This window comes from Odocoileus virginianus, chromosome 5 (assembly GCF_023699985.2).
Source record: "Odocoileus virginianus isolate 20LAN1187 ecotype Illinois chromosome 5, Ovbor_1.2, whole genome shotgun sequence".
Classification (NCBI taxonomy): Eukaryota; Metazoa; Chordata; class Mammalia; order Artiodactyla; family Cervidae; genus Odocoileus; species Odocoileus virginianus.
In genome coordinates, this window is record NC_069678.1 from 34,810,432 (window position 1) to 34,827,980 (window position 17,549).

The 17,549-nt window shown below is 34.3% G+C and overlaps 1 protein-coding gene across 5 annotated transcripts in view; it reads right to left on the reverse strand.

Annotated features, from left to right (window-relative positions):
* PTBP2 (polypyrimidine tract binding protein 2) overlaps window positions 1-17,549 on the reverse strand; it is an 83,565-nt gene that overhangs the window by 30,777 nt on the left and 35,239 nt on the right. For all 5 annotated transcript variants that reach the window (XM_020869375.2, XM_020869374.2, XM_020869377.2 and 2 more), the window contains exons 4-7: window positions 11,197-11,369; window positions 10,105-10,248; window positions 4,500-4,664; window positions 4,299-4,409 (exon numbers count right to left, since the gene is read on the reverse strand). In XM_020869375.2, the coding sequence (XP_020725034.1) occupies window positions 4,299-4,409; window positions 4,500-4,664; window positions 10,105-10,248; window positions 11,197-11,369 (593 nt within the window). The remainder of the gene's footprint in view (window positions 1-4,298; window positions 4,410-4,499; window positions 4,665-10,104; window positions 10,249-11,196; window positions 11,370-17,549) is intronic.

Consider the following 17,549-nt stretch of genomic DNA (forward strand, 5'->3'; position numbering starts at 1 on the left):
TGCCCAACTCTTTTGCGACCCCATGGACTATAGCCCACCAGGCTCTTCTGTCCATGGGATTTCCCAGGCAAGAATACTGGAGTGGGCTGCCATTTCCTTCTCCAGAATTCAGACACTTAATAAGTAATTATAAATTTGATCTGTGGTGGTAAGAACTAAGGAAAGAAGGGATCAAATCTAGTTGAAAGCTTATAGAAGACCTCTCTGGAGAAGAAACTTCTAAACTGAAACTTGAAAGAGGGAAATGAGGAGTTGGTCATAAAGAGGTGAAGAGAAAAGTATTTTAGTACACAGAATATAGCAAGTTGTAAGCCCATGAGATCAGAGAATATACAGCATACCCAAGAATTAAAGAAGTCCAATACACATTAGGAGCAGACAAATACTGTTGATTCCATTTAAGAGATACCTAAAATACTCAAATTCAGTCAGAAAGTACAGTGGCAGATGCCGGGGTACTGGGGAGGTAGTGTTTAATGGAGACAGAGTTCAGTTTTGGGAGGTGGAAAATTCAGGACATGGATGACGGTGAAAGTTGCACAACAATGAATGTGCTGAGTGCCACTGAACTGTACAGTTAAATATTGTTAAAATAGTATTTTTTATATTATGTAACTTTTACTACAATAAAAAAACATTAAAAAAAAAAAGCCCAATATGGTTACAGAGGTATATGATGAGACTGGAAAGACAAGAGTTAGAGTTTTTGTAAGCCATGTTAAAGAAAGAGTATTTTTATACCAAGGACAAAAATCAGTCATTGAAGGGTACAGAGAAGGAAGAAATACGACTTTAAGTTGAGATCATTCTTAAAACTCACAGTGGTGGATTTAGACTAGAAGGCCAATGAGGCACAGATTTAAGAGATGGCTTGATGGCTTAGATCAGTGCTACTCAAACTGTGGTTCATGGACTAGCAGCCCAGTTCACCTTGCTTGACGAGAAGTATCTATCAGAATTCATGATCAATCCTGCACGAAACAAACCACAGCTAAAAGTCAGCTAGTCTGTACGTTGCCACAAGCTTCTTACAGCGCTGGAGACTAGTGCTCTGAAAAACACTAGCTTAGACTATGGTGACGACACGACGAGTTGGAGACAAAAGGATAGCCTGAACAGAAATTTAGGATCTAAAATCAGTTAAGATTTGGTGATAGGCTGAAAGGAGGAAGAATAAAAGAAGATAAAAGATAAAAGAAGATCCAATGCTTCCTGTCTTGTTTCTTAGATTGACCTGTGACCTGATCAATACCAAGAAACTGATACATGAAATACAGATTTTAGTATTTTTGCTGGTAGTGGTGGGGGTGACAGGAGTTTAACTGAACACACTAAGTTTGAAGGTGCTCCACAGTCCTAGCCTGGGTCTCTCCAATGTGTGACCTAGAAATAAAGGGATGTGAGTACTGTCAGAATCACAAAGTGTAGCTAAACTGTGTATAACAGGTGAGGTCCCCCTAGAAGAAGGGGAGGGATATAACAAAGAATGAACAGAGAGGTGGGATATATCTAGGTGAGAAGTGTTCAAGACCAGGAGAAAAGAGGATTTTAAAAAAGGGAAAGACAGATTCAGTGTCAAAGGTTACCTAGAGGTTAGGTAAGATAAGGACTGAACAATTCTGTTGAGATTTAGCTACTCCAGTGGCCCCTGGAGTAGAATTTTTTGGGGAGAATTTTTTGTGTATATGGGAGCTGAAACCAAATTACAGTAAGTAGAGAAATAAGGGAATAAGTATAATAAGCAAACAAAGACAACTTATTTAAGAAGTCTGGTAATAAATGAAAAGAAAGGGAGATAAGGTGTTAGATGGACAAATAAATGGTATATGGAGTTAAGGGTAATAAATTCATTAAAAAAAAAAAGAGAGAGACATTTAACCACGCTTGAAACACTGGTGAGAAGTAACTAACATGGAGAAAAATGTAAGAGAAAGGAGAAATAAAAGTACAAAGACTCCTAGGAGGCAGAAGAGGATGGTATCTGGTGTTTACTGGTCTTACAACTATCTATGCCTTCTATTTAGGAGAAGGAAATGTGTGGGTATATTTTGTGAGAAAAGCTGATAAGAGTTTCTATCTGATAGTTTCTATTTTTTTCTAAGAAGGAGTAGGTAAGGTCATAAGAGTGAAAGGCAACTCGATGGAAAGACAAATTTCTATCTGATACAGACAACTGTGGAAAACGGAAGAACATGCTGACTGAAGAAACATGGTAAGATTTTGCAAGCAGAGTAGAGGGCCAATTTGTAGTTAATGCTGATGAGTTTAAACTGGTATCAACTGGTTAAATTATGTGATATTCTCTGGCTACACTCAACAGTCCAGATAAAGGAATGAAGAAAAAATACTGGAGTCATCAAAAGTATAGGTTTTAAAAGGAGTCTGGATTACAAGACAATGGGACAAGCAAGATTAGAAGAGATTCTTTTTTTCTTCTCCAATAAATGAAATATAGTTGAGCTCAGATACCAGAATAAAAGCTTAATAAAGTAATTATCTCTCTGCAGATTTTTGTAGAGAAGAGCTGAGTGTATATAAACATTCACAGACACCAGCAGTTTAATGCTTATTTTCTGTGCAGAAGACTGGTTAAATGGAAACCTATTAAATACTGAAAAATATATATAAACTACTTTCCCCATTGAATCACAGAGCCCAAATGAGGTACAATTCTAAATCAAATTCCATTTCACTGGTCCTTTACTGAACAGTCTTCCTCTGGATCAGAAGGGGATGACAAAAAGAAAATATTTCACATTAAGAAAAATGTGCACTATATTTAAATTTGTTTGAAGTTGTGAAAAATGCCATGGTTTCTAGACTGTCTGCTACTGATCAAACCTCATACCACAATTATTTGGTATCTCTTTAAATATAAAGTATCTCCAAAGCTGGAGGGCTGAAGCATGTTAGGAAAGATAATTATTTTTGAAAAAATAACTGCTAATTTATTACTGAAAAGGGAAATATGATTAGATCATGCAACCAGGAACCACTGAGTAGAAACAATGGAGAAGAGTAGACTGAAAAAATGTCTACTTTACAGATGTGTACATTATAAATCATTTACCACTTTGAATCTGAGCATCTAACAGGAAAAATTTCTGTTCAGTTTACAAAACACAGTAGTCAGAAAAAGAATGAGATAATAGCACTTGGTAAATCATTTCAATTATGCTATTATTACTAGTAAAGTCTTTCTGCTACCTGAAGCTACTTCTGCTCCCCAAATGAGATTCTAAGAATGGAAATGAAACAGTAGTTAAAAATGGCCTGGTTTCAAACAAGCTATCTTGATTTGGAGGAAGCACTGAAGTAATATACCATAATCAGTCTGAAAGTAAAAGAGTGAAACAGAGAAAAAAGAGGTAAGACAATTTTAAGCGGAGACTGCTGATTTAAAAAAGGTTTAACCACTCCAGTATTCTTGCCTGCAGAATTCCATGGGCAGACAAGCTTGGGGCAGGCTATTATAGTCCATGGGGTTGCACAATCAGACACGACTAAGTGACTAACACTTTACACACACAATAAATATTTAATTTTTTAATAGTGGAATGAAAATAACGATATTATACTACAGCACAAGCAGTTAAAGAGACAAAGGAAGATTTAAATAAGACAGACTGGTATGCAATTTTCAATGGTAGTAGTCGTGACACGGGTAAATTTTACTGCTTTGAATAGTTTCTTACCCTCCATATATAACAACAACAACAAAAAGGTAAGTTGATTGGAATAGAAAGGAGCCCAAGAATGTATTGAAAAAACCTATCTTTTAAAAAATTACTTTAAAAGAATATTGGAAATCAACTGAGAGCTTATCACAGCATTTGAGCCACATGAGTACTGATATATTTCAGCCAAAGTACCTTACAGCTAATTAAGTACTTTGAAACTCCCACTGGAAAATGTAAAATCTTATACAGGTACGCATGTATAATATAATATAATCCTGCTATATCCTCAAGAGCACAAAATATTTGGACCTAAATAAAACAAAAATGCAGAATATAAGCCTATATTATAAATAACTACAAATATGACAATTGTTAAAAATAAACATTTCTTTTTATCACAAATACTAAGCTTTCTAATACTATCTCTATGGCACTGATCTATGTCATCTAAAATGCTATATGGTATTGCTGTTATGTTAGTATTAGTAACTGACATAATAGTAATATTAATAATATATAAATAATAATTGTAATTATAATATTAATGATATTAGTTATACATGTGTGTATATATCTGCCACTGAAAATTATTGCTCTCAAAAAAAAACCTAGACTTACTAGTTTTGCTTGCTGAGCGTTTACTGGATCGCCATACTGGAGAAGAGCTTGAAACTGGTTATTTTTTGTAAATGTGATTATCTTCAATACAGCACCAAACTTAGAAAATATCTGTTAAAATATTAAAATCAAAACAAATTATATCTGCTGTATTATTATTTCTCCATTTTATAGATAAAATGCAAATTAAATTAAACTTACTTGGTGAAGAACATCAAGCGTTACAGGATAATACATATTGTCAATAATTATTCTGAGCACTGGACTCTGGGCTGGAGTCACTGCGCTCTCACTGACTGTGGTGCCACTAAGAGGAGTGTTTGCTGTCTGGACAGCAGTCACAGCCTGAAGAACTGCTTGAGCACGCTAAAAATCAAAACATAAGCTCTTTAGAAACATTCCCAGTATATTCACTTATACTTTGCTACATGCTACAGTATTAAATCCTTTTCTAGAACACATACAGATTAAATAAAATTTAACACTCATTCAGTAAATATACTTTTAAGCACCTGCCATAAGCCACATATTGCCTGTTTACAATTCAAGTATCATACTAGTATTTACCTCAAAACAGTTACTGAGGGTTTGGGACCAATGCTGAATAAGATAGATAAGCCATGTAATTTATTCTCAAAACAACAAGATGTGGTCTGACAGATTCAGAATATGTTTTAAACAGAAACTTTTAGAGAACAATGAAACTTTAACATTATTCATTCCATTAAAAAGGCAGGTGGCAAACCTTAAAAGGAAATTACTAGATTATCCAAAAGAACTCCTATAAAGCTTATTATTTCTAATAAATCCTAAAAGAGAAACATTCAGATACAAATTTTTTTTATACTAGTGTAACTTTTGAAACCAAAATTTTTACAACAGAAACTGATGTATACCACAGTACACAGTCATAAAATTCTCAGGAATACTTCAAGATAAAATATAAAGAATCTTCTATCCATGTTATTGTTTCTAATACATCACTAATGGTAAAATGCACTATCCTTTTATGTAGGACTAATAAAATATTGTTAATTGAACCATGACAGATCAACTTATAAGACACATCTTGATTTCTGAGATTTTAAAAGTGAAAAAAATATATATGGAATTGAGAAAATACAGTATTTTTAGGAAATATGTCAACTAAATCTATGTTAAATGCTCCAAAAAGACTGCCTTTATTACCATTATGTCTTTTCTATTTCTCTGACAGATTCACTGATAAGGAAATAATTTGTTTTCTACCTTATCTGGCGTCAAAAAAACCTTTATATAAAGGCAAATAACTGTTAAATATAATAGTAACTAACACCTCTACGCTAGCTTTATAGTTTGAAGAAGTTGTATTGGCAGATGAACAGGCATATAAACAAAGCACAGCAATAAATGAAAAGGAAGACAAACACAAAAGAATAAGAACACTTATGTGTAAAGGAAGGATCAGTGCTCCCTTTAGCAGCACACATACCAATACTGAAACAATACAGAGTTTAGCATGGTCCTATGCAAATATGACCCCCAAATTTATGAAGTGTCATTTTCTGGACCTGTCAGCTAAAGTGGTGTTGGTAATCATTTTGCAAAACATAAATAAATCACATCAGTAGGTTGTGTATCTTAAAACTTACACAGTGTATATGTCTATTATATCTCAACAAAGGTGAGGGGATGCTCATTTCACTGAAATAATATATACTCTAACTAGGAAATCACACAGCATAATCTCAAAGAGATCACACACTCCTCCAGTCAAACTTCATCATCTAAATGGTAATTAAATAAAACATGACCTATAAATTTGTTAGCTCAAGTGACTAAAATCCAACATTTTGAAATATATGACAAATATTTAATACAATGGACACATTTACACTACTATTAGAGCACATAGCTATTATAAAAGAGTTGAAAGTATTTCTAGAACAATGTTTGTTAAATATTTGAACATATTTAGTTCAATACAAATTTAAATAAAGTATTTTAAGTAGCTCATTGCAATATCACTTTCTTCATTAGTGAACATGTCCACATACATTTATTATAATAAGCATGGAAATATCACAACTTAGAACAACTCTAACACCTGCTATTTCAAATAATCGAACACCCTTTCTAAACAGGAATCACATGATCATGGTATACTATCCAAACAGTATAAAAAATTAACTTTCCTCTGCAACTCACTCATCCTGTATGCTTTCCCCTACGAACCCTCACAATCATCTTGGGTATTCTTCCAGAGACACCACCTACATATTCAAGCATGTATGTACATACAAGCATATGAGTACTTATCTACTGCATATTTTTCTTTCTAATACTATATTCACTCTTCTACATCTTCCTTTTTTACCTTAATAATTATGTTCTCTACTATCATTAACAAATAACTTCATGTTTCATACATGTTTTAAAAATATTCATGGAGCAGAGGTGACCTGCCAATCTAGACTTTAATTAAACTTTGTATTGAAACAATCATACACATAAGAGAACACAAATCATGAGTATACACAGCTCAATAAAATATCAAATAAACTGTATCTGTGAAAGCGCTATTTAGATAAAAAAAACAGCATTACCAACACTCCAAAAGCCACACAAGTTTTCTCCCAGTTATATAAATGGAATGTACTACTCTGGTCTGGATTCTTCCAATAAACATAATTTTTATGATGTCCATTCAAGTTTTGGATGCACCAGTAGCTTGTTCATTCTTTTTGCCAGAGTATTCCAACAAATAAAATATACCACAACACATTATACTGCTGCTCAACATTTAGATCATTTCCAGCCTTGGGTAATTACATATAGTGTGCAATGAACTTTCCCATACCTATCTTTTGATGCACATATATATAAATTTTCTCAGATACGTGACTAGTAAAATTACTAAGTCAAAGAACAGGAATATGCTCAGCTTTAGCAAAGAAATGAAGATTTTAAAAACCATTCTACCAACTTACATTCCCATCACTTATTTATAAGAGTTCAAGCTTTTCTACATTGTTCCAACACTTGGAATTACCTCATTGTATCCAATACGGTAGCACATGGCAGTATCTCACAGTGATTTTAAATTGCATTAAAGGTTCTTAATCCAAACCTAATCCACTTCGTAGATCAGAGGATGGCTTTCAAGGAAACTGGCTTAGGGAAACTTAAAGATGTCTAACAACTGGTCATATGAAGTGTGGGATGGAAACTTGGCACAAACATAGGCAGGCCACAATATTTCAGGCAAAAGTGACAGCAAAGAAACACAGTGGCCTTCAAAGACAAAATAAGAGAAAGTATGCCAAGTTATAGGATCTATCATTACTACTGATAGAAGCACAGGAAAATGGAGGGGGGAGCAGCCACAGTCAGAAACAGTAGTCCTCTCAGAAAGGGCCTTTATCCTGAGCATGAAAAGAAACTGCTGCAGGGGAGCAAGTTAGATCTGTGCATTTTAGAAAGAGATACACACACATCTATACTAGGGAGAAAGTATTCAAGACAAAAATTAAAGGTCGGTAAGAGAGTTACTGACTTCCCTGGTGGCTCAGACGGTAAAGTGTCTGCCCACAATGCAGGAGACCTGGGTTTGATCCCTGGGTCGGGAAGATCCCCTGGAGAAGGAAATGGCAATCACTCCAGTCATCTTGCCTGGAAAATCCCATGGACGGTGGAGCCTGGTAGGTTAAAGCCCATGAGGTCGCCAAAGAGTCAGACACAACTGAGCAACTTCACTTCACTTCAAGAGTTACTAGGTAAGAGATGGCTGTGTCTGAGCAACTGAAGTAGAAAAAAGAAAAGAAAACTGGGCAGATATTGAGAAGAGTGAATTCATAGGACTTGCAACTTGATAAAAGGTTGTGGAAGAATTTATGGTTAATATACACATTCATCTCTCTTTTGTTATAAAACACTATTAAAATGCCTATAAATAAATACAAAATGGAATACATGCAGACACTGAAGAGAGGTTATCACTGGCTGAGAATAATTTTATGATTCCTGGAACACAGAAATTGCATGGACTGAAGACACAGTGAACACATAGCAAAGAGCATTTGCATTGGTAGCAGCTCTAGGAGTCAAATTAGAAACTGGCAGGTACACAGAAGGAGGTGAAATGGAATGTGAAAATAAAAGGATTAACAGAAAGCTTGGCTAACAAACAGCCAAACTCTTCTTCCTCCTCACCATCAACCAACTTAATAAAAACAAAAGCAAAATCTAAACACCCCCTTAAAAGAACAGAAACTCTAAACTGGGTTTTAAAGGCCAAAATAAAACCTCTTTGGCATTTGGGGGGATCCCAGGTTCAGTATCCAACTCATTACTTTACTCTAGAGGAAAGCATGTAAAGTCCAATAAAACCTAACTGTCCATTCTGAAATATAAAACGGGCAATGAGAGCGGGTGGGATGAAGAAAGAGAGCAAGATAAACATACAGCTAATACTAAGCAAAGTAAAAGATAGCAGAGTGTTTAAAAATACTATTAATTAGTATCCATAAACAATGACCAATTGTAATACAAAAAGGCTATCAAAGAAGAACTTTTGAAAGTCAAAAATATGGCTGTAACCTTTTTTTCAACAGAAGGAACGTTGCACTGATTATTCCCGATGTCAAAAATAACCAAAACTGTAGTAAGTGTTCTACTCTTTAATCTCTGAGGTTTGTTACTCAAATGTCACCTGTCAATCAGGCTTCCACTGGTTATCCTATTTGAAATTACAGCCCCCACCCCCACACCCACCACAGTTATCTACAGATGCCTTATCTTTATCCTTTCTACATCCTTTCCATTTGAATCTTTTAAAATGAGAATGTATTCACTAATTACTTTACTGAAAATATTAACATGTTAAACCCAACTAGGATATTAAATGCCACTTTAAGTAAAAGGAATAGAGAATAGGTATTTTCTTTTGATAAATTGTAAGAAGTACAACTTCTGGTTCAAAAGTAACGAAAATTACCAAACTTAAAAAAAAAAAAAAAACTGAAATCTTAGCCTTATCTTTTAGGCAAAAAGTTTTACAAGCTTACTGTTCATATACTATCAAAATGATCTTCAGTTATCTTTTACAAAGGTTAAAATTTGTGAGGATTATTTTCCATTTGCTAAGTCAAGAGCCAGACATAGCTTTTTATTTTACTAAAACAGATATAATTAGCTAAAAGCTACATTAAAAGAGCTAAAGTTTCTATATGACTGTTTACTGCAATCCTATGTGTTTATATCTAAAACCACTCTTCTATGATACTTTTCTAAAGAAACATTAATTTTAAATAACTAGAAACTTCTACCTTAAATGATCAACATATTCATATAGTCTCAATTCTTATATTTCCCTCCAGGAAAATCATTAATTCATCCTTAATAGGAATTTATCCATAAGAAATTAAAACCTATAAAAAGTCAAGTAACCAAAGGGACTGAATTTCATACATTAAATCTAATCAAAGTTGTATAAACAGTTTATAGTTAAGTCCCACCTCAGACAGTTTCTATATAAAAGTTTTAATTTGTACAAAGAAAAAGAACTTTGACTAGAACCTTAAAAAAACTGAAAAGATACTATTTAATTTATCCAGTGCTAATTTAAAATATGAAAATATCAGACTGTGCATATGTTCTGTAAAGTAACATAACATTTAATACTTAGGGACATACTGCAAGAAAATATAACAACAAAAAATTTAAAAGATCATACAGAAATCTCCTCAGTGGTTAAAAATATTTTTTCTCCTAATATGAGTCTTAATATGCTCTAGGACATTTCATTTATGAACCTACACATACTCACTTGGTTTAATGTATTATCTGTTTTTAGTTCTTTGTGATTGGAGTACTGGATATAAATTGGTTGGTTACGAAGGTGAGGTGTCACAGCAGAATAGTAATTAACCATGGTAATAGCTGCTTCCTCTGTTGCTAGTTCCAAAAATGCCTGAAAATTACAATAGCAAAAATTATTATACTATGAATTAAATTCAAATAAACTTCAATATCTGTGTGATCTATTTGGTTCATTAAAAAAATCACTACCGAGAATTGCCCTAATAAGTAGAATCAGAAATCCTTACTGAAGCTTAGAGATACAATTAAAGCTCAGTAGACAGCTCTTAGCATACACAGCATTTCTGCCTTCCACCTCTGATTTCCATACATTACAAATGTAACTCCTCCAACAAAGGCTAGAGAAAATAAAAGCCAAACATTTTCTAAAATCAGAATTTTACCATGCCTAGCCTTGAAAATATGAGATCTCCAAGTCGTTTTTAAAGCATTTATAATCTAGTAGAAGAAAAAAATTAAATGTCATCTTATTAGCGATATTAACTATATTTAAGAGAGCATTAAATTTCTCTAAATTCTTCTAAATGGTATCATTAGGAACTTTAAAACAAAATTTGATTTTTAATACACCTGGACCCTACTGCTACAGATATATCTATTCAGTATAGATTATCTGGGACTAATAACTATTTTTTTCTAATGCTATCAGATAAATATTTCCCTGGGATAAGCTTAAAGCTAAGATGATACTAATGTCCCTACTGATTTCTGATATTACAAAGAGTAAAGCCACAATAAAAAAAGTTATTACATCTGTATCTTCCACAATCTCCTTGAACAATAGTTCCACTACAGTTCTAAAGTGAATTTACAAAGCAAAATTTTAAAACTACAGTGACTTACTCATTTTAATTCCCTAGCATTAATTTCTTATACACAGCTACTAGGAAAAGTCAGAGCAGAACTTCTGTCATGTTCCTTAAGAAAAGTAACCTACTATGTATAATTATATAAACTATCATTTCATCAGGTGACAGCTAATTCACACTTACAGGACAGTTTGGAGCTTAACATTTTCTAAGTCCAGAAATAAGTATACCTGATTTTTTCCTTTCAGCATAAGGATGTTGGTCACCTTACCAAAAGGTAAGCCTAAAGCAATAACTTCAGTTTCTGTCACTTCACCAGGCAATTTTCGAATATGAAGTACACGAGAAGGAGCACCATCCATTTTATCTTCTCCTTTGAATTTTTTACTATCATTACCATTGGCTGAAAGAAAGTAAAGAAACAGTTATTATGTTTATCTTATGTGCATAAATAAAAGTCACAAAACAAACTTCAATAGAGAACTTAAAAAAAAAACATAGCTGAGCATACTTGTGATACTTCCTAAAAATTTGAAAACATGGTTTTCAGAGTAATGGAAAGAACTCATATCCACCAATTACTACTAAATGAACTCATCAATTAAGATTATTATTGGGTAGAGATATTTCTGGATAGCATATGTGGAGTAACAAGTGACGATCAAAAACATTAAAATGAAATTTCATAAAGAAATGGTCAATGGCTACACAAAACAATTATCTTACAATTCAATCATCTTAACAGAATAAGGAAAATACAAAAACAGTGAAAATTTTGACTTAGCAAAAATCAGGGATACTATATTTTACCTGAAAAATTCTAAACTGCTCAAATTGAAAAATATACTAAAAAATGGAATCAGACAATGCTTTAAAAATTATTATGTAGTCAATCCACAGTATGGCTTATATTCTTCTACCTAAATATTTTATCACTATCAACATCTACCTACTATATTATCACTCATGGACTTGATTATCTTTTCTGTTACTCTGAGCTTTAGAGTGATATTTTGAACAACAAATTAGTTGCCTGCCTTTATTCCAAAACTTTACCAAAACACAAAAAACAAACAAAACTTATGAAAGATACAATAAACAGAACATTACCTAAGACTCAAGGATAGTTCTAAGAATCTATTAAAATGAAAAACTCTTATACAGAGAGAAAGATACATGTATACTCCATTTCTGTATACAAATTTTGTACTTCACAGTACATACCCCCAAACATTCAATACAATAAAACTCTAAGACCATCTTGATCTTCTAAAAGTGTCCTTAAAATTTATTCAAACATAACTCTTTTAACAGTTACTGAATATCAAGAAAATATCTGGCATTTCAGGTTCTGGAGTACATCAGTGAACAGCAAGCAGTAAGAGCCCTGATGCTCTCTTGTTGTCTAGTGAGACAGATGGCCCACCTAGTACATGAACCAGACAACTTCTAAGAGTGGTAGTGCTACGGAGAAAGCAAAGCACAGTACTGTGATTAAAAGTAATGTAACAGAGGATTCAAAGAGGGTGATATTGTAGTGATTTAACTGGATGATCAGAGAGATGTGAACTCATCTATTTATCATACAACTTGAAGTGTCAATTAAGTCACAGTTTAAGAGTTACATTGAACTTTATATAGCCAATGCATTATACAGCCAATGCAATGTTGTTCAATGCAATAAAGATTTCGTAGGTTACTTTGAACAGAAAACTAGTTAAGTTCTACTTACTACTATATATTACCAGAAAAATCTTGCTGGCTAGCTTTTCATCACTCCAGAAATAAGAAAAACTACAAAAAGCTCTCCACACCTCCTTTCATATGTAAGGAAGACTTGTTCCTGCACAAGCACCTGAAATTATCAGGAACCAGGCTGAATTTCTTATTTTGTAGCATCTCATTTTAACAATATCATTGGGTCTGTTTAACTGATAATGTAAGTTAAATCAGGGAATCAAAAAATATACATACACCATAAAACATACAACTGACATAACAAATGCATCTTCTTCTAAGGCCTTTTCTTGCAAAGCAGTCTGAGAGACTGAGTTCTTCTACATTCATTTGAATAACAAGAATGAATACTTCATAGGCCAACCTACAGTCACATGAGTTATACATTATAATATGAGGAAATTCAAACAGCAACTTTATATTTCTCCTAATTTAGCCTTTTTTCCTTCAGGGAAAAAGCAAAGGAAAAAAATCACAATAAAAATACTACCCATCACTACACAGAGGAAGAGAAAAACTCTACCTTCATCAAACAATTCTTAGAATATAATTTCTAAAAGGCAAAAGCCTGCCTAAACCTATTATTAAAAGAATAGAAGAGTTAACTGTTTGATTTTGTTGCATGATTTCTAGACAGTAGAGGGTAAGTAAAACAACTGAATAATAAAGTTTAGTAGATGGGACGGCTTTCACAAAGACAACGACAACTTGGGTTTGTTTTTTTTTTTAAAGATTTATAGAAAATTTGCATTTATATTTAACATTCACTGAAAGTAACCTACACGCCAGGCACTTCATAATTCTAGGATTGTTTTTATGGCTTATCAATCCCATTTATAGACCAGAACTTCTAAAGTTGCTCAAGGTCAGGAAGTTACTACAGTGGTAAAGACAGGAAATGGCAGAAAAAGAATTAAAACTCAAGAGTCTGAAGTCTGTGCTTTCAACCCACTATAACACTGGAAGACTCTAAAGACAAACTTCATGTAACATATAATGGCTAAAGAATATTTGTTCTTTTCTTCCAAATGCCATGTAACTAACAATATTTAGACTCTCTGCATTACCTGAAAGTCCTCTCAGTTAGTTAATAGCTTCAGAAAGGGTGACTTTCACATATTCATATTTTAGTGCAAAATATCATGAAAGTCTTAATTACTATGAAAATGCAAAACTGAGAAATGAAAATTTCTTTAAAATTAACTAAGCTGATTTTCATATATAAAAGTACACCAACCTTGGAAAAAGAAAAGGGCACTACTGAGTGGTCCTCAGTTTAATTTGGACTTCTTTCCACAATCCTTTTCCTTGCATTTCCCAGATAAATCCCAAAACTTTTGGTTTGGGTATATAAAAACAGTAATAATTAAAACAAATTTTAAGAATTTATGCAAAACAGATATGGATAAGCTGCATATAAATTGTAGAAATCTTTAATTATACTAGTTCCCATATATGCCATTTTAAAAAGCAAAAGCTTTGAGGATGTTGTTCTACTCATAAATTCAAAACAAGACATAGACACTGTTTCTAACTGAACATTTGAACATAAATTTCGAAGTTTTCTACCTCAGTTCTAGTGAACATCTTCACTTTTGATCAGTCCCAGTCTCATCTCTTTTTCTCTTTGACTGATCTTTGTTTTCTCAGTTCAGTTCACTCAGTTGTGTCCAACTCTGCGACACCACGGACTGCAGCATGCTAGGCCTTCCTTTCCATCACCAACTCCCAGAGTTTACTCAAACTCAAGTCCATTGAGTTGGTGATGCCATCCAACCACCTCATCTTCTGTCATCCCCTTCTTGTCCCACCTTCGATCTTTCCCAGCACCACAGTCTTTTCCAATGAGTCAGTTCTTCCCATCACGTGGCCAAAGTATTGGAGTTTCAGCCTAACATCAGTCCTTCCAATGAATATTCAGGACTGATTTCCTTCAGGATGGACTGGTTGGATCTCCTCGTAGTCCAAAGGACTCTCAAGAGTCTTCTCCAACACCACAGTTCAAAAGCATCAATTCTTTGGCGCTCAGCTTTCTTTATGGTCCAACTCTCATATCCATACATGACTAATGGAAAAACCGAATCTTTGACTAGACAGACCTTTGCTGGCAAAGTTATATCTCTGCTTTTTAATATGCTGTCTAGGTTGGTCGTAACTTTTCTTCCAAGGAGCCAGCATCTTTTAATTTTATGGCTGCAGTCACCATCTGCAGTGATTTTGGAGCCCAGAAAAATAAAGTCAGCCGCTGTTTCCACTGTTTCCCCATTTATTTGCCATGAAGTGATGGGACCAGATGACATGGTCTTAGTTTTCTGCATGTTGAGCTTTAAGCCAACTTTTTCACTCTCCTCTTTTACTTTCATCAAGAGGCTCTTTAGTTCTTCTTCACTTTCTGCCATAAGGGTAGTGTCACCTGCATATCTGAGGCTTTTGATATCTCTCCCAGCAATCTTGATTCCAGCTTGTGCTTCATCCAGCTCAGCATTTCTCATGATGTACTCTGCATATAAATTAAATAAGCAGGATGACAATATACAGCCTTGAAGTACTCCTTTTCCTATTTGGAACCAGTCTGTTGTTCCATGTCCAGTTCTACCTGTTGCTTCTTGACCTGCATAAAGATTTCTCAAAAGGCAGGTTCTGGTATTCCCAACTCTTTCAGAATATTCCACAGTTTATTTTCTAGTGGCTTTTATACTTGTAGTTTTAACACAAAAAAGGTCTCACCAAGATTCAGGGTTATTTGTTAAATCCACATGTGGTCAAAGAGCCATGGGTCCTCTCATCTTGCCAAATCTCTTTTCTCACAGCATCCGTAATACTCATTTCCAGTTTCCTTAATTCCTGATTCATTTAATACCTGTTTGGACCCCTCTGCTACTTCCCCAGTGGTGCAGTGGTAAAGAATCTGCCTGCCAATACAGGAGGAGTAAGAGACTCGGTTTGACCCCAGGGTCAGGATGATCCCCTGATGTAGGAAATGGCAACCCTTTCCAGTATTCTTGCCTGGAAAATTCCATGGATAGAGGAGCCTAGCAGGCTACAGTCCGTAGGGTCACAAAAGTTCGACATGACACAACAAGCGGGCATGCACACATGTGGGTGTAGACATACTTACACACTGACCCCTCTGCTAACTCATTTACTTCTCAAAATGGTTACAGTGATAACCACCCCCCCACACCTCCACCTGCTAAGTCATTTATGTCTCAAAATGGTCAGAGTGCCCCAAGTTGTTCTGGTCTCCAAGTCCTTAATATCCTTACTTGCTCATATAAACACTCCAGTAAAAGTTTTTCTATATGCCCATTATTTTAATCTCACTCATTGACCAATATTCTAATTGTGTACTTCCAATTGTATATACCAACTTGAAGTGCAACATCTCAAAACATACTTCATCTGTTCAGTGAAAATTATTTAACAAAACGTAAGTATACTCTCATTTTCATTTTCCAAGTCTTTCAGATTCAAGCACTTATAAAAAAGCACTAGTAACTTCCTTTATCAAATACGGTAACTGAAAGGCAATGCAGTTTTAATCCTAAAAAGTTTGAAATTTATTTTCCCAAGTAGTTTTATTTTTTAAATTAATTTTTATTGAAGGATAATCGCTTCAGAGAATTTTGCTGTTTCCTGTCAAACCTCAGCATGAATCAGCCATAGGTTTACATATACCCCCTCCCTCTGTGACCTCCTTCCGTCTCCCTCCCATCCCACCCATCTAGGTTGATAAGAGCCCATTTGAGTTTCCTAAGACACAGCAAATTCCCACTGGCTATCTATTTTACAATTGGTAGTGTTAGTTTCCATGTTAACTGTTTCCATACATCTCACCCTCTGCTCCCCTCTCCCCATGTCCGTAAGTTTATTCTCTACGTCTACTTCTCCACTGTTGCCCTGTACATAAATTCTTCAGTATCACTTTTCTAGATTCCATATATATGCATTAGAATATGATATTTATTTCTCTCTTACTTTATGCTGTATAACAGTTTCCAGGTTCATCCCACCTCATTAGAACTTACTCAAATGTGTTCCTTTTCACGGCTGAAAAGGACATTGTGTATATGTACCACAACTTCTTTATCCATTCACCTGTCAATGGACATCTAGGTTACTTTCGTGTTCTAGCTATTGTAAATAGTGCTGCAATCAACAATGGAATACATGTGTCTCATTCAATTTTGGTTTCCTCAGGGTATATGCATAGGAGTGGGATTGCTGGGTTATACGGTGCTTTTATTCCTAGTGTTTTAAGGAATCGCCATATCGTATTCCATAGTGGCGGTATCAATTTACATTCCCACCAACCATGCAGGAGCGTTCCCTTTTCTCCACACTCTGAAGCATTTATTTTTTGTAGATTTTTTGATGATGGCCATTCTGACTGGTGAGGGGGGATATCTCATTGTAGTTTCGATTTGCGTTTCTCTAATAATGAGCAATGTTGAGCATCTTTTCAAGAGTTTGTTAGCCATCTGTATGTCTTCTTTGGAGAAATGTCTGTTTAGGTCTTTTTCCCACTTTTCATTGGGTTGTTTCCCTGGTATTGAGTTGTATGACTAAAAGTTTTAGTTAGACTTCAAGGCAAAGCATAGTGTTACACAAGCTGCTAGCTTTAAAAAAACAAAGAATCTGAGCTAAGGAAAATGAATATTCATACTTATCTTTCTTATCTTTCCATCCCTACATGGGAAAATAAATTTCAAAGAACAGTTAACCAGAAATGTGAGTATACACTGATAGAGAATACTTTTTAGCTGTTAGTTAATTTCAACAGACACTAAACAAAAAAAATCTTACTAGGTTTATTGTAAAACCTGCCTGTAACTCTATTTCTGAG